General features: G+C 47.7%; 1 protein-coding gene across 2 annotated transcripts in view; it reads left to right on the top strand.

Moving 5' to 3' along the window:
- The window catches only part of ADRM1 (adhesion regulating molecule 1), an 89,913-nt gene that overhangs the window by 5,795 nt on the left and 56,698 nt on the right, over window positions 1-27,420 (top strand). For both annotated transcript variants that reach the window (XM_033914229.1, XM_033914228.1), the window contains exon 2: window positions 198-408. In XM_033914229.1, the coding sequence (XP_033770120.1) occupies window positions 199-408 (210 nt within the window). In that variant the 5' untranslated portion in view covers window position 198. The remainder of the gene's footprint in view (window positions 1-197; window positions 409-27,420) is intronic.

Raw genomic sequence — 27,420 nt, 5'->3', positions numbered from 1 at the left:
GGTCACAAGAATCAGCATGGGATTTGAACCCACAACCTTAGGGTGCTTAGGCTGTAGCTCTAACCACTGTGCCACACAAGGTACATATTAAGTGACATGGGGGCTTTTCCAGAGTGCATGAGTACAACTTTGTGTGCTTCTTTTTGTCTTGGCAATATTGGAGAAATCCTGAAGACTTAACCTTTCCTTTTCTTCAGAATGTCGTCAGGTGCTTTATTTCCAAGCCTGGTATCAGGCTCACGGGGCTCTTCCAGCAAATACTTGGTGGAATTCCGAGCTGGTAAGATGTCATTGAAGGGTACTACTGTCACTCCGGATAAACGTAAGGGACTGGTCTACATCCAGCAAACTGACGATTCTCTCATTCACTTCTGTTGGAAGGATAGGACTTCTGGCAACTTGGAGGATGTGAGTAGATATTCATTTTTTGAATCCAGACTTTTTTGCAGCTTTACATCTCAGTGTTCTCCCCAGCGCTTTTCAGCTGGGCGCTCCGCCCAGCAAATTTAGATGCCCGCCCAGCTGTCATCTGCCGAATCCTGTTGCCACCACCGCTTAACGCGCAGCGTGAAGAGCCGCCGAAAGACTCCCGCCAGACTTAAAACAAAACCCAGCAAGCAACTCGAACCCGGCTTCCCTCCGAAACCGGAAGTTACGTCGGGGGGGGGGGGGGTAGGGAAGAGAAGCCGGCACGGACCATTAGAGCACCGGAGCATGCGTGAGATAGGCCAGCCACAGAGGGAAGCTTACTTGCTCTTGCTTACTTCAGGCATTTCTCGCTGCCGGGTCCTGCCTACTGTCTGTTTCCGCGAAGGCAGGACCCGGCAACGAGAAAGGTCCGAAGTAAGCAAGAGCAGCAAGTTGTAAGCTTCCCTCTGTCACTGACCTTTGGGAGATAGGTCAGCGACGAAGGGAAACTTGCAACTTGCCTTTGTCTGTAGCGAATCTGCCGGGTGTGTGAGACGGGGGGGGGGGGGGGTGGAATGGGAGGAGAAAAGCTGCTGTACCCAATTAGAGGGGGAGGGGGAAGAGAAATGCTGGTGCTTCTGCTGTACCCAATAGGGGGAGGGGGAAGAGAAATGCTGCTGCACCCAATTGGGGAGAGAGAAGGAAGGAGGGAGAAAGAAGATCAGGAAAAGGAGGAAAGAGATGCAAAGACCATGGGAGGGAGGGAAAGAAGATACCATACCATGGAGTGGAAGAGATGTCAGGGCATATGGGGGGGGAAGCAGGGCCGGATTAAAGGATAGGCCCAGTAGGCACAGGCCTAGGGCCCAAAATGGTCAGGGGGGGCTCGCCAGTTCTGCCCTTGCTGGATTCGCTGGAAGCAGCAGCCTCATCATCATCCCGGGCGCCCCCCCAACCTGATCCGACCCTCCTTTACCTCCTTCCCTCATCAGTGACGTGCCAGAGGGAATCATGGCAGGAGAAAGCCCTGAAGCAGCCTGCTTAGAGTAGAGCAGTGCTGTTTAGAGTCTCGTGATGGGAGGGAGGGAGAGATAGGAGGGTCGTGGGGGGGCAGGGGGAGAGTAGCAGTCTGCCCCGGGTGCTCGGCCTGGTGTCATGAACTTCTTTGGCTAGCAACAGCATTTACAATTCACTGCTGTTGCCAGCTTCAGGCCTTCCTCTCTGCCGGGTCCTGCCTACTTCTGTTTCCATGAAGGCAGAACCTGACAGAGAAGAAGGCCCGAAGCTGGCAACAGAAGTGAATTGTGAATGCTGCTGCCTGAAGAAGTTCATGACGCCAGGCCTTGGGTGATGGAAGGAGGAAAGGGAGCAGAGGGGGAGAGACTTGCTGCACCCAACTGGAGGGAGAAAGAAGATGAGGGAGGGAATGAAACGAAATGCCAGGGATTGGAGGGAAGGGAGGGAGGAAGAGATGCCAGGGCATGGAGGGAAGAAGGAAAGTATGCCAGACCAAGGGAAAAGGAAGGGGGAAAGGAAGGTGGAGATGTCAGAGCATGGAGGGGGAGGGAGAGATGGAAGAAAAGGAAAGGAATGAGATGCCAGAGAATCAGGGAAGGGAAGATACCAGACTGTGGGGTGTGAAGGAAAGAAAGGAGAAGAGAGAGATGCCAGAGCATAGGGGACGGGGTGGTGACAGAGAGAGAAAAATGGAGAGGTGGCAGAACAGAAATCAATCATGTACAAAGGAGAAGAGAAGGGGCACAGGATAGACAGTTTATTGAAGGAGCATAAAAAGAGGGAAGATTCCATATGGAACAGGGAGAGGGCAGACAGTGGATGGAAGGGGCTGATGCTGCATGGAAGACAGAGCAGACAAATGCTGGCTAGAAAGAAGAGTGAAGACAAGATGATTAAAGCAGAAACGACAAAAGGTAGAAAAAAATTTTTTTGTTGCTTTACGTAGAATCAAGTAGTATTGTATCTATTGATTAAAGTTTATAAATAGGAAATGGAAATAAGGCAGTTTTTTGGGGACTAAACCCCTTTCCTCAGGTCAGAACAGGATACTATAACAGCAGGGGTGCCCAAATGGTCGAGCGCGATCGACCAGTAGATCGCAAAGGCAATGTGAGTCGATCACATTGCCTTGGCAATCTTTTTCTTCCTGCCTCCCTGAGCCAGGCCAGGCGTGTACAAGCGCCGGACTCACAAGACTTCACCTCAGACGTCAATTCTGACATCAGAGAGGAAGTTCTGGGCCAGCCAATCGCTGCCTGGCTGGCCTGGAACTTCTTCTCTGACGTTAGAATTGACATCAGAGGTGAAGTCTTGTGAGTCCGGCGCTTGTACATTCCTGGCCTGGCTCGTGGAAGCAGGGAGAAATCAGCATGGTGACTTAGGGGGTAGGGAAAGAATGGGGGAAGTGGAGAAATTGGCGTGATGGCTTGGGGGGGCAGGGGGAGAGAGACTGAAAGAAAAGGGGAGGGGCAGAAAGAAAAAAATATTGGATTTATAGTCAGAAGAAGGAAGTGCAAACAGAGACTCATGAAATCACCAGACAAAAAGGTAGGAAAAATGATTTTATTTTTAGTTTAGTGATCAAAATGTGTCTGTTTTGAGAATTTATATCTGCTGTCTATATTTTGCACTATGGCCTCCTTATACTAAACCGCAATAGCGGTTTTTAGCGCAGGGAGCCTATGAGCATCGAGAGCAGTGCAGGGCATTCAGTGCATCTCCCTGCTCTAAAAACCGCTATTGAGATTTAGTAAAAAGGGAGGGGGTATATTTGTCTATTTTTGTATAGTTGTTCCTGAGGTGACATTGTATAGAATCATCTGCCTTGACCTCTTTGAAAACCTGCGGAATATAAATGATAATTAACATTTTCTCTGCGTAAAATGTGCTTTGTGTTTTTTAAAAAAATTTATTGTTGGTAGATCATTTTGACTTGGTCATTTTAAAAGTAGCTCGCAAGCCCAAAAAGTGTGGGCACCCCTGCTGTAGAGCCACTTCTTGTATAACTGGATGAGCTATATTTATCTTTTCTTTTAGTTGTTTAAATTCATGCAGAAATAAATGGCTAGATTGAACCTAATGACTTTATTAACGCCTTTCCCTTTTTTAACCTCTATACCATTTGAAAGAGGGCAAATACTTCTTAAATTTAGTAAAAATATTCTGGCACAAGTGTCAAACCTTAAAAAAGGAAGTCATATTGAGCATTGGAAAATAATAATAATGAACTAATAAAAATAGTACACATTTAGGGCTCCTTTTACTAAGTTACGATAGTGGTTTTAGCATGTGCTTAGCGCGCGGAGGAATTGCCACGCGCGCTAGATGCTAATGCCAGCATTGAGCTGGCGTTAGTTTTCCCACGTAGCGCAGGGGTTTGCACGCGCTAAAAATGCTAGCACACCTTAGTAAAAGAGGGGGTTAATTTTCCTCACCACCAAATTTCCTCATCCCGCCCCACCCGGCTATTTTTTCATGCCACCCGGCTGGAAAAAATTTCTGGGGAGAACACTGCATCTTGTATGTGTACTGCATTCTAGATGAGGATTGTAAGAAGGTTACAAGTAAAATTAATTTGTTAATCTCAATTTTCTAACTATTGTTCTATTTACTTACTGTATATAAGGTTGAGGATACAAAGCTGTCTTTATGGTATAAAAGACAGTACAGTTAAACAAATTTGTCTCTGCTTATAAAAGAAATCGAAGTTGGAAAACAAATTCTGGATTGCAGATTTTTAGTTATTTTTAGTATTACATTACATTACATTAGGGATTTCTATTCTGCCATTACCTTGCGGTTCAAGGCGGATTACAAGTAGTTTGTCGGGACATTAGAAGTATTTAGAGAGTAGGTTTGTACATTTCTTTGAGTTGCTAAGGATTACATTTGAATTGTCATGGTATTAGAAGTACATATGGAGTAGTTGCAGGTGATGCTTGGGACATTTCTGATTGAGTTAGTTCGGTTTTATGTGTCTTTTTGAATAAAACAGTTTTTAGTATGGAACTCGGTGCTCCTATCCATATTTCAGAAAAGGAGTTAAGACATGTCTGTTTCTCTGTCAATTGGTGAGGGATGATCACTCCAAAATTGATGGTCTGCTTTTACCTTCCTTTCTGTGACCTTTTACTCAATTAATTTTTTTACTCAGAGCTAGCCTGTAATTGAATGGACTGTATTTTCTGAGGACAAGCAGGACATATATTGTATATATGCGAATATAAACCGAGGTAACCTAATCCCCCCATAAAAAGGAGGGGGGGGGGGGGGGGGGAGGTTGACTCAAATATAAACCGAGGTTAGAAACTTGGGTTATCACTGTAAGCCATTCTACAAAGACTAGACATTTTTGCCATAAGTTTTAATGCTAAATACCCTCCTTCCTCCCATTTTCTTCCTGCCTCACAGATACTACCTGATGTACTCTTTACCTTCTCTAGAAATGACCAATGATCTTCCATTGTAACCCACCATTTATAACTCTTGTAATCCGCTTTGAACCGTAAGGTAATGGCGGAATAGAAATCGCTAATGTAAAGTAATGTAATTATTTAACTTTACAATGGCTCCTTTTAACCTCTTTGCTTCTCTGACATAAACCTTAAAAATAGAAAAAAGTTTTTTTATGTAACACCACACAAAAGCCTGAGACATAAAAATGGATAAAAGTCACAAATCATAAATATAAAATCAAGCAATATGGCACTTAATGTATAGCATTGCTGAAACATAAATTTAAAATAATATTACAGAATATAATACAATAAATATAAGAATAAGCACAATACTAGCAGATAACTACTAAAATGTCATGCATTATGCGTGTGTACTATGTTACACCATCGAGGTAAAACACAGCATTTAAGAGAAAACACAAATCAGACATGAAGCTGGAGCAATAGAACATAACATAAAATTCAGCAATGCCATTACTATGTAGACAGCAGAGATAACGTGGGCACATGCACAAAAGTATTTTCCTAGACTATCAATATCCTTTCTTTCTGCTGAAGAATATTTTGTGTTAACTAAAAGTTTAACTGCTGAAGATCATATCCTAAACTTTTGAATAGCCATTGGGTTCATCTTTTGAAGCATATCAAACAATATTGTAGTGGAGCATGGGTTATACTCTAAAAAGGAAAAACGTATCAAATCTGCTGTGAAAGTTATGATTTGTGTTGCTGGTTAACTCCAATAGCTGTCTTATTTACAAAAGTGTTTACAAGCTGTGCTGAGGCTTAATTTGAGCATACAGTAAACCTCCGCAAATTCGTGGTTCGCAAATCATGGACTCATAACTTACGGTATTTTCCGACCGCCTCTCCCTGGTACTAAATCATGGTTACACCAATCAGGAGCTGCTTTGACATGCTATCTGGCGTATCAAAACAGCTCCTGATTGGTATAACTATGACTTTAGTACCAGGAAAAGGCAGTCGGAAAATATTCCCGGCTTCGTAAGTACAATTTAAGCACCCGCCAGCACCCCAGCTGCCCTCTCTTGCCTTTGATCAGCTGAAAAACTGTATTCGCAGTTTTTCAAAATTCACGGGTGTTCCTGGAACGGAACCCCCACGAATTTTGGGGGAGTACTGTATACATGTTTGAATGGTATGTGTTGAGAAAAACAGTTCAGATTATGCAAATTCTTCCTTCTTTAAATTAATCCTTTAACTTTCTAAAGAAAATTTGTAGCAATAGGCTTGTTTTCATCCCTGCCTGATGGCCACTTCAGTGCTACCCCCTCCCCATCAGATGACTGGCACTGTTCTTACCAGCATGTGCATTTCTTTCTGAGATTTTCGGAGAGGATGGGAACTGACAGTCCTTGATCATGCGCAAGTCCCTGCTCCTTCTCAACACAAAGGATTGGCCTCAGCTTCAGACCGGAAAAGAACAGTGCCGGTCGGTCGGGGGGAGGGACAGATGTACCGGTCGGTGGTAGCACTGAAGTGGCCATCGGGCAGGGTGAAAACAAGTGCAGGTTAGTGGGTAAGGAGGTGGAGGCCTGAAGTGTTGGGCGGGCAGGGTCAGGAACAGAAGTGCTGGTTAGTGGGGGCGGGAGGAAGCAAGAAATATCAAGGCTCAAATATAAACCGAGACCCCCCCCTCCACATTTTAGGCCCAAAAATCTTGGTTTAAACTAAACCTTAAGTTTGTATTCCACATCATCTCCATAAAGATAGAGCTCGGCACGGTTTACAGTGGTCTCAAACTCGCGGCTCAGGGGCCACATGCGGCCTGCCAGGTACTATTTTGAGGCTCTCAGTATGTTTATCATAATCACAAAAGCAAAATAAAACAGTTTCTTGATCATATGTCTCTTTAGCTATAAATTACAATATTATTATTAAGATTTAGCCAAAAGGAAAGATGTGTGTGTGTGTGTATATATATATATATATATATATAAACTATAAAGAGTTTTACCTCATGCAAAATTCTCATTTCTTTAATAAGACAAATCCAAAATGTGGCACTGGAAAGGGTTTGAGTTTGAGACTAGAGAATGACACGGGGAAAAAATCTGTCCCTGTCACTGCACCGTACCCGGCCCACCATCCTCTGCACTGCCCCGTCACCGCCGTTCCCATCACCGCCACCGCCATCCCTTTCACCGCCACTGCCATCCCATTCATCGCCTCGTCACCGTCCCCGCAGCATCCATATAAGCCTCAGTACTGCGAAACACCATGAAGACAGAAGAGAATCCTGCCACCACCACCACTACTACTACTACTACTACTGCACTGAGAATCTGTTTCAATGCCTCTGCCCTGTAGTAAAAACAGAACATAAAATAAATCAATTGACTTGTCCTCCCTTGCAATGACATGTCCCCCTTGTTCACCTATAGCTCGAATCAGGTCAATTGTGCACACTAAAAATGCAGGTGAATCTGGAACGTGAGCGCAGGCAGGCAGTGATACAAAAACAGCAGACACCCGATCAATTGCAGTGTTCCGCCATCTCCCTCCCTCCATCTCACCTTAGATGTAGAGTATGCCGGCTTTCTTTTTCGCCCAGCCACACGTGCGGGTGCTCATTTGTTCAATATTCTCCTCTGATGCAACTGGAAACAGGAAGTTGTAAGAGAGGAGAAGATTAATCAACTCGAGCAGCCGCGCAAGCGCGGATTTTTGAACGCGTGCGGCTGGGCGAAAAAGAAAGCCGGCAAACTCTACATCAGTGTTTTTCAACCTTTTTTACATCCGTGAACCGGCAGAAATAAAAGAATTATTTTGTGGACCGGCAAACTACTAGGACTAAAATTTTAAAATCCTGTTTCCGCCCCATCTCCGCAAGCTCGGTCACCTCAGTAACTATAGAAAAATAGACAAATATAGTGCAAAATATAGACAGCAGATATAACTTCTCAAAACTGACACATTTTGATCACTAAACTGAAAATAAAATCATTTTTCCTACCTTTGCTGTCTGGTGATTGATTTCATGAGTCTCTGGTTGCGTTTCCTTCTGTCTTTGTATCCTTTCTTTCATTTCTTTCTTTCTGCATTCAGGCCCAAGAATTGTCCCTTTCTATTCCCTCCCTCTTTCCTTCCTATGTCTTTAGTGCCCCCAGTGCCTCCTTCCCATGTCCTTAGTGCCCCTTCCTATCTTTAGTGCCCCCAGTGCCTCCTCCCCATGTCTTTAGTGCCCCAGTGCCTCCTTCCCATGTCCTTAGTGCCCCTTCCTGTCTTTAGTGCCCCAGTGCCTCCTTCCCATGTCCTTAGTGCCCCTTCCTGTCTTTAGTGCCCCCAGTGCCTCCTCCCCATGTCTTTAGTGCCCCCAGTGCCTCCTTCCCATGTCCTTAGTGCCCCTTCCTGTCTTTAGTGCCCCCAGTGCCTCCTTTCCATGTCCTTAGTGCAGTGATTGGCTGGCCCAGAACGTCCTCTCTGACGTCAGAATTGACGTCGGAAAGACTTCCTGTCGGCTTTAGTAGCTGCAGCATGAGCATGGCGGTAAGAGCAGGGGAAAAGGAAGGAGGCTTTTTTTTTTTTTCGCGCGGACCGGCAGAAATTCAACCGGTGGTAAGGAGGAGGGAGGGAGATGGCGGGGACCGCGCGATCCTTGATTGCCTCACTGCGGGGACAAGTTCATTCACCACTCCACGGGGCGGTGAATGACCTTGTCCCCGTCCCGCAGAGGCCACTATTTTTTCTTCCCTGTTTCGGCGGGTTACCCGCGGCTAAACGCGGCTAGCCGCGGGTAACCTGCCACCGTGTCATTCTCTATTTGAGACCACTGGTTTACAGGCAATTCAATAAATGAGGGAAGGACATAATAAGAAATTAGAGGTTATGAAGAGGATAGCTAACTTTACATTTTAAATAGATAGCTTTACGTTTTGGAGAAAAGCCAGGTTTTCAGATTCTTTCAGAATAATTGGAATGAGCCTAGGTTCCGCAGTGGGGCAGGGAGGTTATTCCAAAGCTCAGTGAATTTGAAGAAAAGGGATTTCCCTAACTTACCTGCATACATAGTAACATAGTAACATAGTAGATGACGGCAGATAAAGACCCGAATGGTCCATCCAGTCTGCCCAACCTGATTCAATTAAAAAAATTTTTTTTTTTTTTTCTTCTTAGCTATTTCTGGGCGAGAATCCAAAGCTTTACCCGGTACTGTGCTTGGGTTCCAACTGCCGAAATCTCTGTTAAGACTTACTCCAGCCCATCTACACCCTCCCAGCCATTGAAGCCCTCCCCTGCCCATCCTCCTCCAAACGGCCATACACAGACACAGACCGTACAAGTCTGCCCAGTAACTGGCCTAGTTCAATCTTTAATATTATTTTCTGATTCTAAATCTTCTGTGTTCATCCCACGCTTCTTTGAACTCAGTCACAGTTTTACTCTCCACCACCTCTCTCGGGAGCGCATTCCAGGCATCCACCACCCTCTCCGTAAAGTAGAATTTCCTAACATTGCCCCTGAATCTACCACCCCTCAACCTCAAATTATGTCCTCTGGTTTTACCATTTTCCTTTCTCTGGAAAAGATTTTGTTCTACGTTAATACCCTTTAAGTATTTGAACGTCTGAATCATATCTCCCCTGTCTCTCCTTTCCTCTAGGGTATACATATTCAGGGCTTCCAGTCTCTCCTCATATGTCTTCTGGTGCAAGCCTCCTATCATTTTCGTCGCCCTCCTCTGGACCGCCTCAAGTCTTCTTACGTCTTTCGCCAGATACGGTCTCCAAAACTGAACACAATACTCCAAGTGGGGCCTCACCAATGACCTGTACAGGGGCATCAACACCTTATTTCTTCTACTGACTACGCCTCTCTTTATACAGCCCAGAATCCTTCTGGCAGCAGCCACTGCCTTGTCACACTGTTTTTTTGCCTTTAGATCTTCGGACACTATCACCCCAAGGTCCCTCTCCCCGTCCGTGCATATCAGCTTCTCTCCTCCCAGCATATACGGTTCCTTCCTATTATTAATCCCCAAATGCATTACTCTGCATTTCTTTGCATTGAATTTTAGTTGCCAGGCATTAGACCATTCCTCTAACTTTTGCAGATCCTTTTTCATATTTTCCACTCCCTCTTCGGTGTCTACTCTGTTACAAATCTTGGTATCATCTGCAAAAAGGCACACTTTTCCTTCTAACCCTTCAGCAATGTCACTTACATACATATTGAACAGGATTGGCCCCAGCACCGAACCCTGAGGGACTCCACTAGTCACCTTTCCTTCCTTCGAGCGACTTCCATTAACCACCACCCTCTGGCGTCTGTCCGACAGCCAGTTTCTGACCCAGTTCACCACTTTGGGTCCTAACTTCAGCCCTTCAAGTTTGTTCAACAGCCTCCTATGAGGAACTGTATCAAAGGCTTTGCTGAAATCCAAATAAATTACATCTAGCATATGTCCTCGATCCAGCTCTCTGGTCACCCAATCAAAAAATTCAATCAGGTTCGTTTGGCACGATTTACCTTTTGTAAAGCCATGTTGCCTCGGATCCTGTAACCCATTAGATTCAAGGAAATACACTATCCTTTCTTTCAGCAACACTTCCATTATTTTTCCAACAACTGAAGTGAGGCTCACCGGCCTGTAGTTTCCTGCTTCATCCCTGTGACCACTTTTATGAATAGGGACCACATCCGCTCTCCTCCAATCCCCAGGAATCACTCCCGTCTCCAGAGATTTGTTGAACAAGTCTTTAATAGGACTCGCCAGAACCTCTCTGAGTTCCCTTAGTATCCTGGGATGGATCCCGTCTGGTCCCATCGCTTTGTCCACCTTCAGTTTTTCAAGTTGCTCATAAACACCCTCCTCCGTGAACGGCGCAGAATCTACTCCATTTTCTCGTGTAACTTTGCCGGACAATCTCGGTCCTTCTCCAGGATTTTCTTCTGTGAACACAGAACAGAAGTATTTGTTTAGCACATTTGCTTTCTCCTCATCACTCTCCACATATTTGTTCCCAGCATCTTTTAGCCTAGCAATTCCATTTTTTATCTTCCTCCTTTCACTAATATATCTGAAAAAATTTTTATCTCCCTTTTTTACATTTTTAGCCATTTGTTCTTCCGCCTGTGCCTTCGCCAAACGTATCTCTCTCTTGGCTTCTTTCAGTTTCACCCTGTAGTCCTTTCTGCTCTCCTCTTCTTGGGTTTTTTTATATTTCATGAACGCCAACTCTTTCGCCTTTATTTTCTCAGCCACTAGGTTGGAGAACCATATCGGCTTCCTTTTTCTTTTGTTTTTATTGATTTTCTTCACATAAAGGTCCGTAGCCATTTTTATCACTCCTTTCAGCTTAGACCACTGTCTTTCCACTTCTCTTATGTCCTCCCATCCTAACAGCTGTTTCTTCAGGTACTTCCCATTGCATTAAAGTCCGTACGTTTGAAATCTAGGACTTTAAGTATCGTGCGGCCGCTCTCCACTTTAGCCGTTATATCAAACCAAACCGTTTGATGATCGCTACTACCCAGGTGAGCACCCACTCGAACATTAGAGATACTCTCTCCATTTGTGAGGACCAGATCCAATATCGCTTTTTCCCTTGTGGGTTCCGTCACCATTTGTCTGAGCAGAGCCTCTTGAAAGACATCCACAATCTCCCTACTTCTTTCCGATTCCGCAGACGGAACATTCCAGTCCGCATCCGGCAGGTTGAAATCTCCCAACAGCAGAACCTCCTCTTTCCTTCCAAACTTTTGGATATCCACAATCAGATCCTTATCAATTTGCTGCGATTGAGTCGGAGGTCTGTAGACTACACCCACGTAGATAGAAGTTCCATCTTCTCTTTTCAGAGCAATCCATATCGCTTCTTCCTCTCCCCAGGTCCCTTGCATTTCGGTCGCTTGGATATTGATCTTTACATAGAGAGCTACTCCTCCACCTTTATGACCATCTCTGTCCTTCCTAAAAAGATTATATCCCGGTATGTTTGCATCCCATCCATGTGATTCACTGAACCATGTCTCTGTGATAGCAACAATATCTAGATCTGCCTCTAATATCAGGGCTTGCAGATCATGAACTTTGTTGCTTAGACTGCGAGCATTTGTGGTCATCGCTTTCCAGCTATTTTTCAGCAATAATCTCCTTTTTCGTATGGATTTTTGTGTCGTTTCACTTTCCGTTGCAATACTAAGAAATGAGTTGCTGATATTGCTTATGTTGCAGCCTTTACTACTATCACATCTTTTCTTTTGCCGGGGGTGGTCTCTATAATTGTCCTTCGTACATACACCACCCCCACCTTCTAGTTTAAATGCCTGGAAAAATATTGTCTAAATTTCTCTGCAAGGTTTCTTTTTCCTGCTGTAGTAATATGTAGCCCATCTGTGCAATATAGCTTCTTGTCCTTCCATGTATTTCCCCATCCTCCTATGTACCTGAAGCCTTCTTGATGACACCAGGCTCTGAGCCATCTATTAAAGTCCTCTGTGTTTTTCATTCTTTGCTCTACATGACACCTTTTAACGAGGGGAAAGATAGTTTGAGTATGTGGGCGGATCTGGTAGTGTCAGGTCTCGAAGAATTGCAGGATTGTGGGATTAGGGGAGGAAGAATGACATGTAGGATCTTGAAAATTAGGCAGGTACATTTAAAGTGAATCCTAGAAATCACCGGAAGGCAGTGAAGTTTTGACAGAAGTGGGGAAATATGATTGAATTTGCTTTTTGCGAAGATCAACCTAGCCACAGTATTCTGGATCCGCTGAAGTCTTTGAAGATTTTTCTTGGTTAGACTTAGATAGATAGAATTACAATAGTCCAATCTGGAAAGAATGATTGATTGTACAAGGACAGCAAAATGTTGTTGGCGGAAGCAGGATCTCACTTTCCTCAACATGTGAAGAATAAAAAAATATTTTTTTACCAGAGTTGAGATGATCATTAAAGGAAAGTGTAGAGTCAATGATGCCCAAAACTTTGCTTGAGAATTCGATCTGCAATGTGGGACCAGAAGGTAGTGGAATGAGTGTGGGTAACTGATCTAATTTTGGGCCAAGCCAGAGTAATTTTGTTTTGGACTCGTTCAGCGACAGTCATCAACAGAATCTGGTGCAGAAATGCTGCTGAACATACTGTTTCATTAAGAGCATTAGGCAGTGCTTCCACCCTGTATGTGAGGGTGCCTTCCTGCCCACTCATAAGCACAGGACCAGCCATCTTCTCTTTCACAGTGAGGAGAGGGTGTGTTCCTTTGTGGTTCTCTTCAACATGTTTGTTCTTGCCTTTTTGGGTGCCTTCCCTTGCACTCAAAGTTCCTCTGCCCTCCAACCTAGCCTGCTGATTAACCGTTCCCCTTAGCTGTGTCCATGATATCCTGTTTGTCTGTCTTGGCTGTTTAGATTGTAAGCTCTTTCGAGCAGGGACTATTTTCTTCTTCTTTGTGACTCTGTGCAGCGCTGCGTGCATCTGCTAGCGCTATAGAAATAATTAATAGTAGTAATAGTAATTATCCCAGGACAAGCAGGCATGATATTCTCACATGTGGGTGACGTCATCTACGGAGCCCCAGCGCGGACAGCTTTTCAAGCAAACTTGCTAGAAGTTTCAAGTTTGCACACTGCACCACGCATGTGCTAGCCTTCTTGCCACTAGAGGGCGCATCCCCACCTCGTGGTCCTCAGTTCTTTTTCATCCGCGGAGCCAGAAGCCCTGTGGAGAATTTGTGCTAATTGTGCCTTCTGTCGCCGCGGCTGTGTAGGGTTTTTCGCACGGTCGCTGCGTTTTTTCGTCTCTTTCTTACTTTGTTTCTTTCTTTTTCAAAAAAAAAAAAAAAAAAAAAGTCTAAAATCTTTCGTATCCGTTACTACCGGGGGCTCCCGGTAGCCGTGGCCGAGGAACCTCGCTTGTTCCCGGCTCTCTTGTGGGCCCATGTCCCGGCCCGTAACGGGCTTTAAAAAGTGCGGGCGCTGTGAAAGACTCCTTTCGATTACTGACCCGCACAGGTGCTGTTTGCGGTGTTTGGGGCCCCAACACCCGACGGCATCCTGCGATAAGTGTGCCACCTTTCAGAAGCGGGCACTTAAACGCCGCAAGGCCCGCATGGCGGAACTTTTCTCTGTGGAGTCCCCGCCGGGGAAGGCCTCGAGTTCGGCCTCGGCTTCGGCCCCGGCCTTGACCTCGGCCTCGACATCGGCCTCGGCCTCAGCTTCGGGACCGTCGGCTTCGCCTCGGGCCTCGGTGCCTTCGAAGCAGCTGCCCTCTTCCAAGGCCTCGGGTAAGTCTCCGCTTCCCTCCTCAGCTCCATCCAAGAAGCCATCCTCGGGCTCGTCGGCGGGTGGGCCCGCCTCAGTGAAGCCCAAGTTGCCAGCGTCCGCTGCCCCGAGGGAATACTCGAGACCGAGGTCGCCCTCTGAGGAGCAGCGGCAGGTCTTGCCGCAGGGGATGTCAATCCCCGTGTTCCAGGAATTGCTCCGGGCGTTAATCGCCTCGGAGCTCACCGGGGCCATTGACCAGCTGCACCAGGCTTCGGCCTCGGCAGCTTCGGCTTCGGAGGCTTCGGCCCCGGTGGCCCCGCAGTTGGCGACCTCGGTCTCGGGTACCGGGGCCTCGGCTCCCGAGGCGCCCACGGCCTCGACCTCGGTGGTTCCCTCGGACCCGGCTTCGCGAGATCCGCCGGAGCGTAGTGTGCGCCCGAAGGACAAGGGGCGCCGAGTACGAAGACTTTCGTCTTCGTCCTCGGGGTCCTCGAGGGGTTCATCTCCCTCGGGCAGGTCTCGAGCGAGGCGCAGGCCGAGGAAGGCTAAGCGGTCTCGGACCTCGCCTCGGCGGCGTGGTCGCTCGTCACCGGCCGGGGGCGGTGCCTTGCAGGTTCGGGATTTGCGTGTCGATAACCCCATTTTGTTCCGGTCTCCGGCCAGGGAGAGCTCTCGGGCTTCCTCGCCCGGGCCGAAGGGGCGGGCCTCGGTGCCTCGGACCCCGGGGGGATCCCCGAGGGGTTCCTCCAGGCGCACCCGGTCTCCGACTCCGTCGAGGTCGCAGGACTGTGCCTCGTTGGGGTCGGGGTCGGGTAGGGAGCCCAGGTACTCCAACCAGGCCTCTCCCTTCGGCTCTGCCGGGAAGTCTCGGTCTCCCTCTCCTCCTGCTAAACCCTCATCCTTTACGAGGTTTGTGCAGGATATGGCTGCGGCTTTGGGTGTTGACTTGTCTGAAGGGTCCACTTACACCAAGGAGTTTTTGGAGGAGCAGGATCTTCCTGCCCCCCCCAGGGAGTCGCCGCGCCTTCCAATTAACAAGGTCCTCTGTCAGACCTTTCTGAGGAATCTTGAGGCTCCATTGACGGTCGCTGTGGTCCCCGCCAAAATGGAGTCTAAGTATCGCACCCTTCCCATCAAGGGGTTTGAGAAGGGCCAACTTTCCCATACTTCGCTCCTGGTGGAATCGGCAGTCAAGAAATCTCAGCCTTCCCGGGTCTCGATGACGGTCCCGCCTAGTAGGGAGGGCCGGACCCTTGACAAATTTGGCCGCCGTCTCTATGCGAACTCTCTGATGGCTACCAGGGTCCTGAACTATGCCTTCTCGTACTCTTCCTTCCTCCGTACGATGGTGAAGGACCTCCCCTCCTTTCGTGAGGTGATGCCTGAGTCGCATAGGGACCGGTTCGCCACCTTTAGTTCCAACCTGACCCAGCTGCGCCTATATTTATTCCACGCGGTTTATGATGCATTTGAACTCGCCTCGAGGGTGTCCGCCTGTGCAGTGGCCATGCGCCGGCTGGCGTGGCTTCGTACCCTCGAAATGGAGTCCAATTTGCAGGAACGCCTGGCTAATTTGCCTTGCGTTGGCGTGGAATTGTTTGATGACACTTTGGATGCGGCGACGGAGCGACTTTCCAAACAGGAACGCTCCCTGGCCTCCCTGGTGAAGCCGAAGCCTAAGGCGCCTGCCCAGCGTCCCTTCAGGCAGCCTCCGAGGAGATACCCTCAGAAGTCCACACCGGCCTTCTCCAGACCGCCCCCTCGAAGACAGCCCCAGCAGAGTAGAGGCGGCCCCTCTAAACCTGCCGCGCAGGGGGCCGCCAAGGCCGCGCCGTCCTTTTGACGGGATAGGCGGTTGGGGGCGGGCCCTCACCGCAATATCGAGCCACCCCCTCCCCATCGGGGGTCGGCTGACGGCCTTTGCCGGGGCATGGTCGGCGATCACGTCGGACGCATGGGTGCTCCGGATAATCTCAGACGGCTATTCACTAAACTTCTCCTGTCCGCCTCCGGACTTGCCCCCCGGGGCTTGCCCTCCCAATCGGAACCAGCTGGCCCTTCTCCTGGAGGAAGCCAGGGCCTTGTTGAGTCTCAGAGCGGTCGAGGTGGTACCTCGAGATCAGATGGGCCTGGGGTTTTACTCCCGTTACTTTTTGGTCCCAAAAAAGACCGGGGACTTGCGCCCCATTTTGGACCTCCGGAAGCTCAACAAGTTCCTGGTCCGGGAGAAGTTCCGTATGTTATCGCTTCCGGTTCTCTACCCTCTTTTGGAGGAGGGGGATTGGATGTGCTCCCTGGACTTGAAGGAAGCTTACACCCATGTTCCGGTGCATCCCGCTTACCGCAGGTTCTTGCGTTTTCAGGTCGGGGATTTGCACCTGCAGTATCGGGTTCTTCCCTTCGGGCTGGCATCCTCCCCTCGGGTATTCACCAAGTGTATGGTGGTGGTGGCGGCGGCCCTGCGCTCGCGGGGTTTACAGGTCTTTCCCTATCTGGACGATTGGCTGATCAAAGCCCCGTCCAGGGAGGGGGTTATCTTAGCGACCCGACAGACTATCAGTCTTTTACAGGACCTGGGGTTCGAAGTGAACTTCCCAAAGTCCCAATTGCGTCCGGCGCAGTCTCTCCAGTTCATTGGAGCCGTGCTGGACACGGTTCGCCTTCGCGCTTTTCTCCCCCCGCCCCGGCGGGAGACTCTGCTTCGGTGGAGTCGCCATTGTCGAGGGCAATCGCAGGTGTCGGCCCAGCACATGATGGTTTTGCTGGGTCACATGGCGTCGACGGTTCACGTCACGCCGTTCGCTCGCTTGCACCTGAGAATCGCGCAATGGACTCTGGCGTCGCAGTGGCGCCAGGATCGCGATCCGGTGTCTTCCCGGATATCAGTAACTCCTTGTTTACGTCGATCGCTCCGTTGGTGGACCGACTCTTCCACTTTGTCAGGGGGTTTGCTGTTTCGCGTTCCTCCTCACACCAAGGTCTTGACGACGGACTCTTCCGAGTACGCGTGGGGAGCGCACCTGGACGGTCTGAGGACGCAGGGTCTGTGGTCGGTCGAGGACCGTCGGTGCCACATCAATGTGCTGGAGCTTCGCGCCATTTTTCTGGCTGCGCGAGCTTTTGTCCACCTACTGCACGACCAGGTAGTACTCGTGCGGACGGACAATCAGGTAGCGATGTACTATGTCAACAAACAGGGGGGTACGGGCTCTTGGCCTCTATGCCGAGAGGCTCTCCGTCTTTGGGACTGGGCAATTTCCCAGAATATATTCCTACGGGCGGTTTACATTCAGGGAGAGCAGAACCAGCTGGCAGACAGACTCAGTCGTCTTCTCCAGCCGCACGAATGGTCTCTGAACTCCCGAGTACTTCGCGAGGTTTTCGACCGCTGGGGAACTCCTCAAGTGGACCTGTTTGCCTCTCCGGAGAATCGCAAGTTACCTCTCTATTGCTCTCGGATCTACACTCCGGATCGTCTCGAAGCGGATGCCTTCCTCCTCGAATGGGAGGGGAGGTTCCTTTATGCGTTTCCGCCGTTCCCTCTGATTTTGAGAACGCTGGTTCATCTCAGATCGACCGGAGCCTCCATGATCCTCATTGCACCTCGGTGGCCAAGGCAGCCCTGGTTCTCCCTACTTCTTCAACTCAGTACCAGGGAACCTCTGCTTCTACCGGTGTTTCCCTCTCTGCTGTCTCAGAGTCGGGGTTCGCTGTTGCATCCCAATCTTCAGTCTTTACATCTGACTGCTTGGTTTCTCTCCCTCTGACTTCGTTTCCGGTCTCTCGGGCCGTGAGGGACGTTTTGGAGGCCTCGCGTAAGGTCTCGACTCGGCTTTGCTATACTCAGAAATGGACCAGGTTTACATCCTGGTGTTCTTTGAATAGTCTGCGACCAGATTCGGTGCCTGTGGCTTCGATTCTGGAATATCTTTTGCATTTGTCTGAGTCTGGCCTGAAAACGACTTCCATTCGGGTGCATCTCAGTGCCATTGCAGCATTCCATCGGCATCTTGAGGGTCGTTCTCTCTCTCTTCATCCTCTGGTGACACGTTTCATGAAGGGGCTAGTGAATATCCATCCTCCTCTGAAACCTCCTCCGGTGGTGTGGGATCTTAATGTGGTCTTGGCTCAGCTTATGAAGTCTCCCTTTGAACCCATCGACAAGTCGCATCTTAAGTTTCTTACTTGGAAAGTAGTCTTTTTGATTGCACTCACATCTGCTCGCCGAATCAGTGAGTTACAGTCTTTGGTTGCGGATCCTCCTTTCACGGTCTTTCATCATGATAAGGTGGTTCTTCGCACCCATCCCAAATTTTTACCTAAGGTTGTGTCTGATTTCCACCTCAATCAGTCTATTGTCCTTCCGGTGTTTTTTCCGAAGCCCCATTCTCATCCTGGTGAGGCGGCGCTTCATACCCTTGACTGTAAGAGGGCGTTGGCCTTTTATCTCCAACGCTCCAAGTCTTATCGGAAGGTTCCTCAATTATTTTTGTCCTTTGATCCTAATCGTTTGGGACACCCGGTTTCAAAGCGCACCTTGTCCAACTGGTTAGCTGCTTGCATTTCTTTTTGCTACGCTCAGGCTGGTCTCCCGCTTGCGGGTCGCGTTACGGGTCATAAAGTCCGGGCGATGGCAGCTTCGGTGGCTTTCCTCCGATCTACACCTATGGAGGAGATTTGTAAAGCTGCCACTTGGTCTTCGGTTCATACGTTCACCTCCCACTACTGTCTGGATACTTTGTCCAGAAGCGACGGCCGGTTTGGCCAGTCGGTGTTACGTAATCTGTTTTCATAATTGCCATCCTCCCACCTGCCCTTTTTTGGTTGGCTTGGAGGTCACCCACATGTGAGAATATCATGCCTGCTTGTCCTGGGATAAAGCACAGTTACTTACCGTAACAGGTGTTATCCAGGGACAGCAGGCATATATTCTCACAACCCGCCCACCTCCCCGGGGATGGCTTTCTTTGCTATGTTATGGAACTGAGGACCACGAGGTGGGGATGCGCCCTCTAGTGGCAAGAAGGCTAGCACATGCGTGGTGCAGTGTGCAAACTTGAAACTTCTAGCAAGTTTGCTTGAAAAGCTGTCCGCGCTGGGGCTCCGTAGATGACGTCACCCACATGTGAGAATATATGCCTGCTGTCCCTGGATAACACCTGTTACGGTAAGTAACTGTGCTTTATCCCAGGACAAGCAGGCAGCATATTCTTGACTGATGGGTGACGGCACCGACGGAGCCCCGGTACGGACAATTTTAGAGTGATTGCACTCTAAGAACTTGGAAAGTTCTGGTAGGCCGCACCGCGCACGCGCGAGTGCCTTCCCGCCCGACAGAGGCGCGCGGTCCCCAGTTTCTTAGTTTCCGCGGAGCTAAGAAGACGCGTTTTCTCAACGGCCGTTGAAGAAATTTTTTTGTGCTCTTCCCGCTCGCGTAAACCTTCCTTGAAATAAAGATTTCTTTATTTCTTTTGTTTTTCTTAAAAAAAAAAAAAAATAAAAAATTACTTTAGTTAATTTCTTTTTTCAGTTTCGTTTCGCCCCGGCGGGGCCTGTTGCCACAATCGAAGCCTCGGCCTTCGATTTGGCAGAGGCTGTCTTTACTTTCATGCCCCCTCAACCCGGGTTTAAAAAGTGCCAGCGGTGCGCTAGGCCAATTTCACTGACAGACCCGCATAACTGGTGTCTGCAGTGTCTTGGTCCCGACCATCAAGCGTCCACTTGCACCCGCTGTGCAAGTTTGAAAAAAAGAACACTTAAAAACCGCCAAATCCAGCAGCGGTTGCTCTTCGGTGCCGAGATGTCCGATTCCACCGTACCGGCACCGACATCGGTTCAATCTCAATCGGCACCGACTTCATCGACACCGCGCCGGCGTCGCATCCAGCAGGTAAGCCGGCTAAGAAGCCTTCCCCGCTGGAGCGTCCTCCGGTCTCCACTGCAGTGAGTCCAATCCTGCCGACCGCGAGGCGTCCACGGAAGCACTCCGCTCCGATCGAAGTTAGCCCCTCGACATCGGGTTCTTTGTCGGAGTGTCGAGCGGCACCCAAGGTACCGCAGAAGAAAAAAGCGGTACCGGTGCCTTCGCTGGACGAGCGTATTGCCGCTGTTCTGCAGGTACAGCTGAGAGAGCAACTCCAACAGCTACTTCCTGCCCTTTTACCCCAGAACCTTCCAGTTCCGGTCCGGTCGGAGCCACCGGTACCGATGGTGGAACGCCCTCTTTTATCGGCATCCACTTTATCGGTACCGGTTCTTACCACCTCATCGACTTCGATGCCGGTTTTAGCTCCAGAACCAAAATCTCATCACCAGGCGGTACAAACCTCGGTACCAGCACAACAGGTTGCATCGCCTGGTACCGTATCCATGAGGTCGGGCAAGTCTACTCATAAAACCCGACACCTGGAACCCTCCACACCAGAGTCTCGACACCATGGCTCTCAGGTTAGGGATCCTGACTTATGGGGAGATTCTGAAGAGCCCTTTCTGTCCGAAGGTGAATGCTCTTCTGATGAGGAGGAAAGGCTAGTTACAAATCCCTCTTCTCATTTGGATTCCACATCTTTTCCATCTTTCTTAAAGGAAATGTGTGAATCCTTGTCTATTCCCTTGGAGGCTGAGTCAAAGAAATCTAAGGCATTTCTTGATGCATTGGACTTTGACCAGCCTCCAAGGGAATTTCTTAAACTTCCTCTCCATGATATATTGAGAGAAACGTTTTATAAAAACCTTGAGACTTCCCTGACTGTCCCAGGAGCCCCTCGGAAACTGGACTCTTTATACAGGGTGATACCTATTCCTGGGTTTGATAAACCCCAACTCCCTCATGAGTCTCTTTTAGTGGAATCCACTTTAAAGAAATCAGCGGGAGCTAATGTGTATGCCTCAGTCCCTCCTGGCAGAGAGGGCAAATCAATGGACAAATTTGGCAAGCGGTTATATCAAAACGCCATGCTAGCCAACAGATCAGGAAACTATGCTTTTCATTTCTCATTTTATTTGAAGCATTTAATCCAAACAATTTCTACTTTTGAGAAATATCTGCCTGATCGCAAAAAATCTACTTTTAACACCTGTACTTCCTCTCTTCTCCAGTTGAGGAAGTTTCTAGTAAGATCAATTTATGACACCTTTGAATTGACTTCTAGAGCCATGGCTATGTCAGTGGCTATGCGCAGGTTGGCATGGCTCAGGGTCTCAGAACTAGAGGTAAACCACCAAGACCGTCTAGCAAATGCACCTTGCTTAGGGGATGAGCTGTTTGGTGACTCCATGGATTCCACCACACAGAAACTATCGGCGCATGAGACAAGTTGGGATACTCTCCTAAAGAATAAAAAGAAGACTCCCCCTACTAGGCCTTTCCGACAACAATCGGCCTACCAACGCCGCTATGCTGCTCGCCCCTTGCCTCAGGCTACTCAACAGCCTAGACGTCAGCGACAACAACAACAACGTCAACCTCAGAGGCAGGCGCAACAGAAACCTCCACCACCTCAAAAGTCTACCCAACCCTTTTGACGTGTTTCTCCTGAGCATAGCCAATATTACACCATCTGCCCATCTTCCTCAACCGATAGGAGGGCGCCTGACCCATTATCTCAGCCGTTGGGAGATCATTACATCCGACCAATGGGTCCTCAACATCATCCGCCACGGCTACTCTCAACTTCCAGACTTATCCCGATCAAAGTCTGCCAAAAGAGTCTGCTTTGAACACTCATCAATCCTCTCTCCTGATACAAGAGGTTCAATCCCTCCTTCTTCTAAACGCCATAGAAGAAGTTCCTCTAGACCAGAAAGGACAGGGATTTTACTCCCGTTACTTTCTAGTTCCAAAGAAAACAGGAGATCTCAGGCCCATTTTAGATCTTCGAGATCTCAACAAATGCTTGGTCAAGGAGAAATTCAAGATGCTTTCTTTAGCAACTCTTTATCCTCTTCTCAATCAGGGCGAATGGCTATGCTCCCTCGACCTCAAGGAGGCTTACACTCATATTCCCATCCATCTAGCCTCCAGACAGTATCTCCGCTTCATGATCAATCACTGTCATTACCAATACAAAGTTCTCCCCTTCGGACTTGCTTCATCTCCAAGAGTGTTCACCAAATGTCTGATTGTGGTGGCTGCTTTCCTTCGTTCACATCATTTGCAAGTTTTCCCTTACCTGGACGATTGGTTGATAAAGGCCAATTCTCCTCAAACAGTGTAATGTAATTTATTTTATGTAATGTAATTTATTTCTTATATACCGCTACATCCGTTAGGTTCTAAGCGGTTTACAGAAAATATACATTAAGATTAGAAATAAGAAAGGTACTTGAAAAATTCCCTTACTGTCCCGAAGGCTCACAATCTAACTAAAGTACCTGGAGGGTAATAGAGAAGTCCATGGAAAAATCCTCTCAGCTCATCCCTTGGTGTCCAGGTTCATGCGGGGTCTTTTTAATGTGAAACCACCTCTTAAAGCCCCTCCTGTTATCTGGGATCTCAATGTGGTTCTTTCCGCTTTAATGAAGCCTCCATTTGAACCCTTGGCTACAGCTTCTTTCAAGTGCTACTGGCCACCAATCAAACCATCTTGTTCTTACAGATTCTGGGGTTCGAGATCAATTTTCCCAAATCTCATCTCATCCCCACTCAGAGACTTCAATTCATGGGAGCGGTGCTAGACACGATCCTCATGAGAGCATTTCTGCCGTCCAACCGTCTCCACACTCTTCAAGTTTTGTGTCAACAGGTTCTTCCTCAAAGTTCCATCTCTGCCAAACAAATGATGATACTATTGGGACACATGGCTTCAACAGTTCATGTCACCCCTCTGGCACGTCTTCACCTGCGCACACCTCAATGGACCCTTGCTACCCAGTGGTCCCAAGCGACGGATCCTTGCTCACGTCACATATCTGTGACATCATCTCTTCGTCAGTCTCTACAATGGTGGTTGGTATCCTCAAATCTATCCAGAGGTCTTCTGTTCCATCTACCTCCTCATCAACTAGTCATCACAACCGATGCCTCCCCGTATGCTTGGGGAGCTCATTTGAACGAGTTCCAAACTCAAGGCCTTTGGACAGCCCAGGAAAAGAAGCATCACATCAATTTCCTGGAACTCAGAGCGATGTTTTATGCCCTCAAGGCTTTCCAACATCTTCTCTTCCCTCAAGTTCTTCTCCTGTGCACAGACAATCAAGTGGCGATGTACTACATCAACAAGCAAGGTGGAACGGGCTCTCGCCTCTTGTGCCAGGAAGCCCAGAAAATCTGGACTTGGGCCATAAATCATCATCTATTCCTGAAAGCGATTTACATTCAGGGAGAAAAGAATTCCTTAGCGGACAAACTCAGCAGAATTCTCCAACCTCACGAGTGGACACTCGATCCTGTAACTCTACAGTCCATCTTCGCTCAATGGGGCACTCCTCAGATAGACCTCTTTGCAGCCCCTCACAATCACCAGCTGCCCCTATTCTGCTCCAGACTCTACTCGCCTCACCGTCTGGCAGCGGATGCGTTTCTCCTAGATTGGTCAAATCTGTTCCTGTATGCTTTTCCTCCTCTGCCTCTCATGTTGAGGACCTTGTTCAAACTCAAAAGGGAACAAGCCACCATGATTCTGATTGCTCCGAGGTGGCCCAGGCAACATTGGTTCTCCCTTCTACTTCAACTCAATTCCAAAGAACCTTTTCTTCTTCCACTATTTCCTTCTCTGCTTACACAGCATCAGGAAACCCTTCTACATCCCAACCTCCAGTCTCTGCACCTTGGTATCTCTCGGGCTGACTTCGAGTGATTCGCTTTTGTCTCAGCTTGTTCGTTCAATTTTGAATGCCTCCAGGAAACCGGCCACTCTGCAATGTTACCATCAGAAGTGGACACGTTTTTCTTCCTGGTGTCTTCTTCATCATCATGATCCCACTTCCCTTGCAGTGGAGACCTTGTTGGACTATCTTCTTTCGTTGTCCGACTCTGGTCTCAAATCCACTTCAATCAGAGTCCACCTCAGTGCTATTGCGGCTTTTCATGAGCCAGTCCATGGAAAAATCCTCTCAGCTCATCCCTTGGTGTCCAGGTTCATGCGGGGTCTTTTTAATGTGAAACCACCTCTTAAAGCCCCTCCTGTTATCTGGGATCTCAATGTGGTTCTTTCCGCTTTAATGAAGCCTCCATTTGAACCCTTGGCTACAGCTTCTTTCAAGTTCCTCACTTGGAAGGTACTTTTCCTTATTGCTCTTACCTCTGCCAGGAGGGTCAGTGAGTTACATGCACTAGTTGCGGATCCACCTTTTACAATCTTCCATCATGACAAGGTGGTTCTGCGTACACACCCAAAGTTTCTCCCTAAGGTTGTCTCGGAATTCCATCTCAACCAATCCATTGTTCTGCCTGTCTTCTTTACGAAACCTCACTCGCATTCTGGAGAACAGGCTCTACATACTTTAGACTGTAAGAGGGCTCTGGCTTACTATTTAGACCGTACTAAGCCCCACAGATCATTCCCTCAACTCTTTCTGTCCTTTGATCCTAACAAGTTGGGTCATCCTGTTTCTAAGCGTACGTTGTCTAATTGGCTGGCAGCGTGCATTTCATTCTGTTATGCTCAGACCGGACTGACACTGGAAGGTTCTGTCACGGCCCATAGAGTCCGAGCTATGGCAGCATCTGTAGCTTTCCTCCGTTCCACTCCTATTGAGGAAATCTGCAAGGCTGCTACTTGGTCCTCAGTTCATACTTTTACATCTCATTATTGTCTGGATGCTTTTTCCAGACGGGATGGACACTTCGGCCAATCTGTTTTGCAAAATTTGTTTTCCTAATGGCCAACCTTCCCTCCATCCCTCTTTTTGTTAGCTTGGAGGTCACCCATCAGTCAAGAATATGCTGCCTGCTTGTCCTGGGATAAAGCACAGTTACTTACCGTAACAGGTGTTATCCAGGGACAGCAGGCAGATATTCTTGCGTCCCTCCCACCTCCCCGGGTTGGCTTCTTAGCTGGCTTATCATAACTGGGGACCGCGCGCCTCTGTCGGGCGGGAAGGCACTCGCGCGTGCGCGGTGCGGCTTACCAGAACTTTCCAAGTTCTTAGAGTGCAATCACTCTAAAATTGTCCGTACCGGAGCTCCGTCGGTGCCGTCACCCATCAGTCAAGAATATCTGCCTGCTGTCCCTGGATAACACCTGTTACGGTAAGTAACTGTGCTCTTTCGCATCCAGACTGTTTGATCTGTCATAGCGGTGGTGATCCAGGGAGAGTTACAAGCCTCTCTAGATCTGACACAGGCCTATTCGCATATTCCTGTTTTCCCAGACCACAAGTTTCATGTTCTGGAAAATCATTATCAATCTTTAGCTCTACCTTTTGGCTTGGCGACGGCTCCAAATTGTGGTTGTATAGACAGTTTACTTGTGGTTGGGACTACAAGTTCATCCCTGTTTGGACACTTGGCTGATCAGGGCTCCCTTGTTGTCTGCGAGTTGGCGCACAGTGGATCAAGGAAAGAAGAAGGAGATTTAAGCAGTGCATTTGCATCCAGGCTACAGCCCTGGATTGAAGGTATGAATAAATATCTAAATGAGGCTATCCATGCTGTTGAGAGAAAGGTGGAAGAATATCATCATCTCCAAGGATTTGCTACAAGTAAGTGATATTCCCTCTCTCTTATCTGCCCAAAAACCAGCAGATTTCATACCAAGTTGAAAGGATCCATTTCCACTAATAGGCAGCAACAGGTAATTTGATAATTAATATCTAATTTACAACAAATCTGATGCTAAGTGGCTCGTAAAGGTGCAAGTAAAAAATAATAATGATTCCTCAGAACAGCAGACTCCAACCTAGAGGAGTGAAGTAAATAACTGAAGTGATAAAGTTTCCACAAATGAAGTTCCACTGGAGTTCAAGAAAAACAAGACGTTGAAAGAAACCAGTCATGTACGTTTGTCTCATATTACAAGAATCTACAAATTGACGTAAAGACAATAGACCAGGACCTCCTCTATCTATTGGCATAGCCACTGTTGGCAATGGAAGACTGGGTCTACTTCCTTTCCAAAAAAAAACCCTCTAAGAAATTTATTTAATTGAAATTCAGTTTTTTGGGGAAAGAATAAGAGGAAGCATATGATAAATGTAAAGCCATTGAGGTAGAATTATCATTATATAGAGCTATTCGCCCCATCAAAGAAATTTGAAAATGATGCCACATCAAAAGCCGAGATTGGTCTTTTCTAACAATGGCTGTATGTTTACATCATGAAGTTGAGTGAAATCTTGCGGTATTGTTATCCCGAGATATACTATTTTACCTGGCACCCAAATTAATGGGAAAGGTGCCAGTCCATTGAGAAGGTAATGATGATTGGAATGGAATCGCCAATATCCCCTTCTTAGCGAAGCTGACTGATAAGGTGGTTTTTAATCAAATATCTGAGTTTATCGAAAAAACTAATATTCTGCATCCAAATCAAACTGGCTTTAGGCAGCATCATTCCACTGAACATTCTCTAATAGGCATGTCCACCTCAATACTCTATTTCTTAGATCATCATAAATCTGTTCTTCTTATTTCTATTGACCTCTCATCAGCTTTCGATACAATTGACCACAGCCTTCTTTTAGAAAGACTACAGTCCATAGGTATCTCTGAACAGGTTCTCTCATGGTTTAGATCCTACTTTACCAATCGTTTATCGACCGTAGCCTTTAATAATAGCATATCAGAACAATTTTCAGTTACATATGGCATCCCCCAAGGTCTATCCTCTCTTCGTTGTTATTTAACGTTTTTCTAGCTCCACTATTGACCCTTTGCCAATCCATTGGCTTTAATGTTTTTACATATGCGGATGACATTCAACTTACACACCAGCTAGACTCAAATAATTCCTCCGAAACAATAGCTATTAACAAGAAACTGGAACTGATTTACCAATGGCTCGAGACTAATTGATTAGCCTTGAGTGTTAACAAATCCAATGTTATGTTTTTCCCTTGGAAAGACGATCAAAAACTTCTGTTTCCCATTACTATTAAAGGTTCTATCTTGCAATCAACCAGTAGCATTAAGATCCTTGGGGTCATTTTCAACAGCAAGCTTACCTTCCACGAACATATTAGTAATATTGTTAGATCTACATTCTTTAGATTACGGCAAATTCGTTCTGTTTCCAAATTCTTATACCCTAAGGGCCTGATTCTCTAAAAGTGCGTCCCGATTTTAGGCAGCTGTAGGCGTCCTACAGCTGTCTAATCAGCCAATCAGGATGCATGTTTTTTTAAAAAAATGCTCCCCAGGCAGGCCGCCT

Source organism: Geotrypetes seraphini, chromosome 11 (assembly GCF_902459505.1).
Source record: "Geotrypetes seraphini chromosome 11, aGeoSer1.1, whole genome shotgun sequence".
Taxonomy (NCBI): Eukaryota; Metazoa; Chordata; class Amphibia; order Gymnophiona; family Dermophiidae; genus Geotrypetes; species Geotrypetes seraphini.
This window is presented reverse-complemented; position numbering and strand designations above follow the sequence as displayed.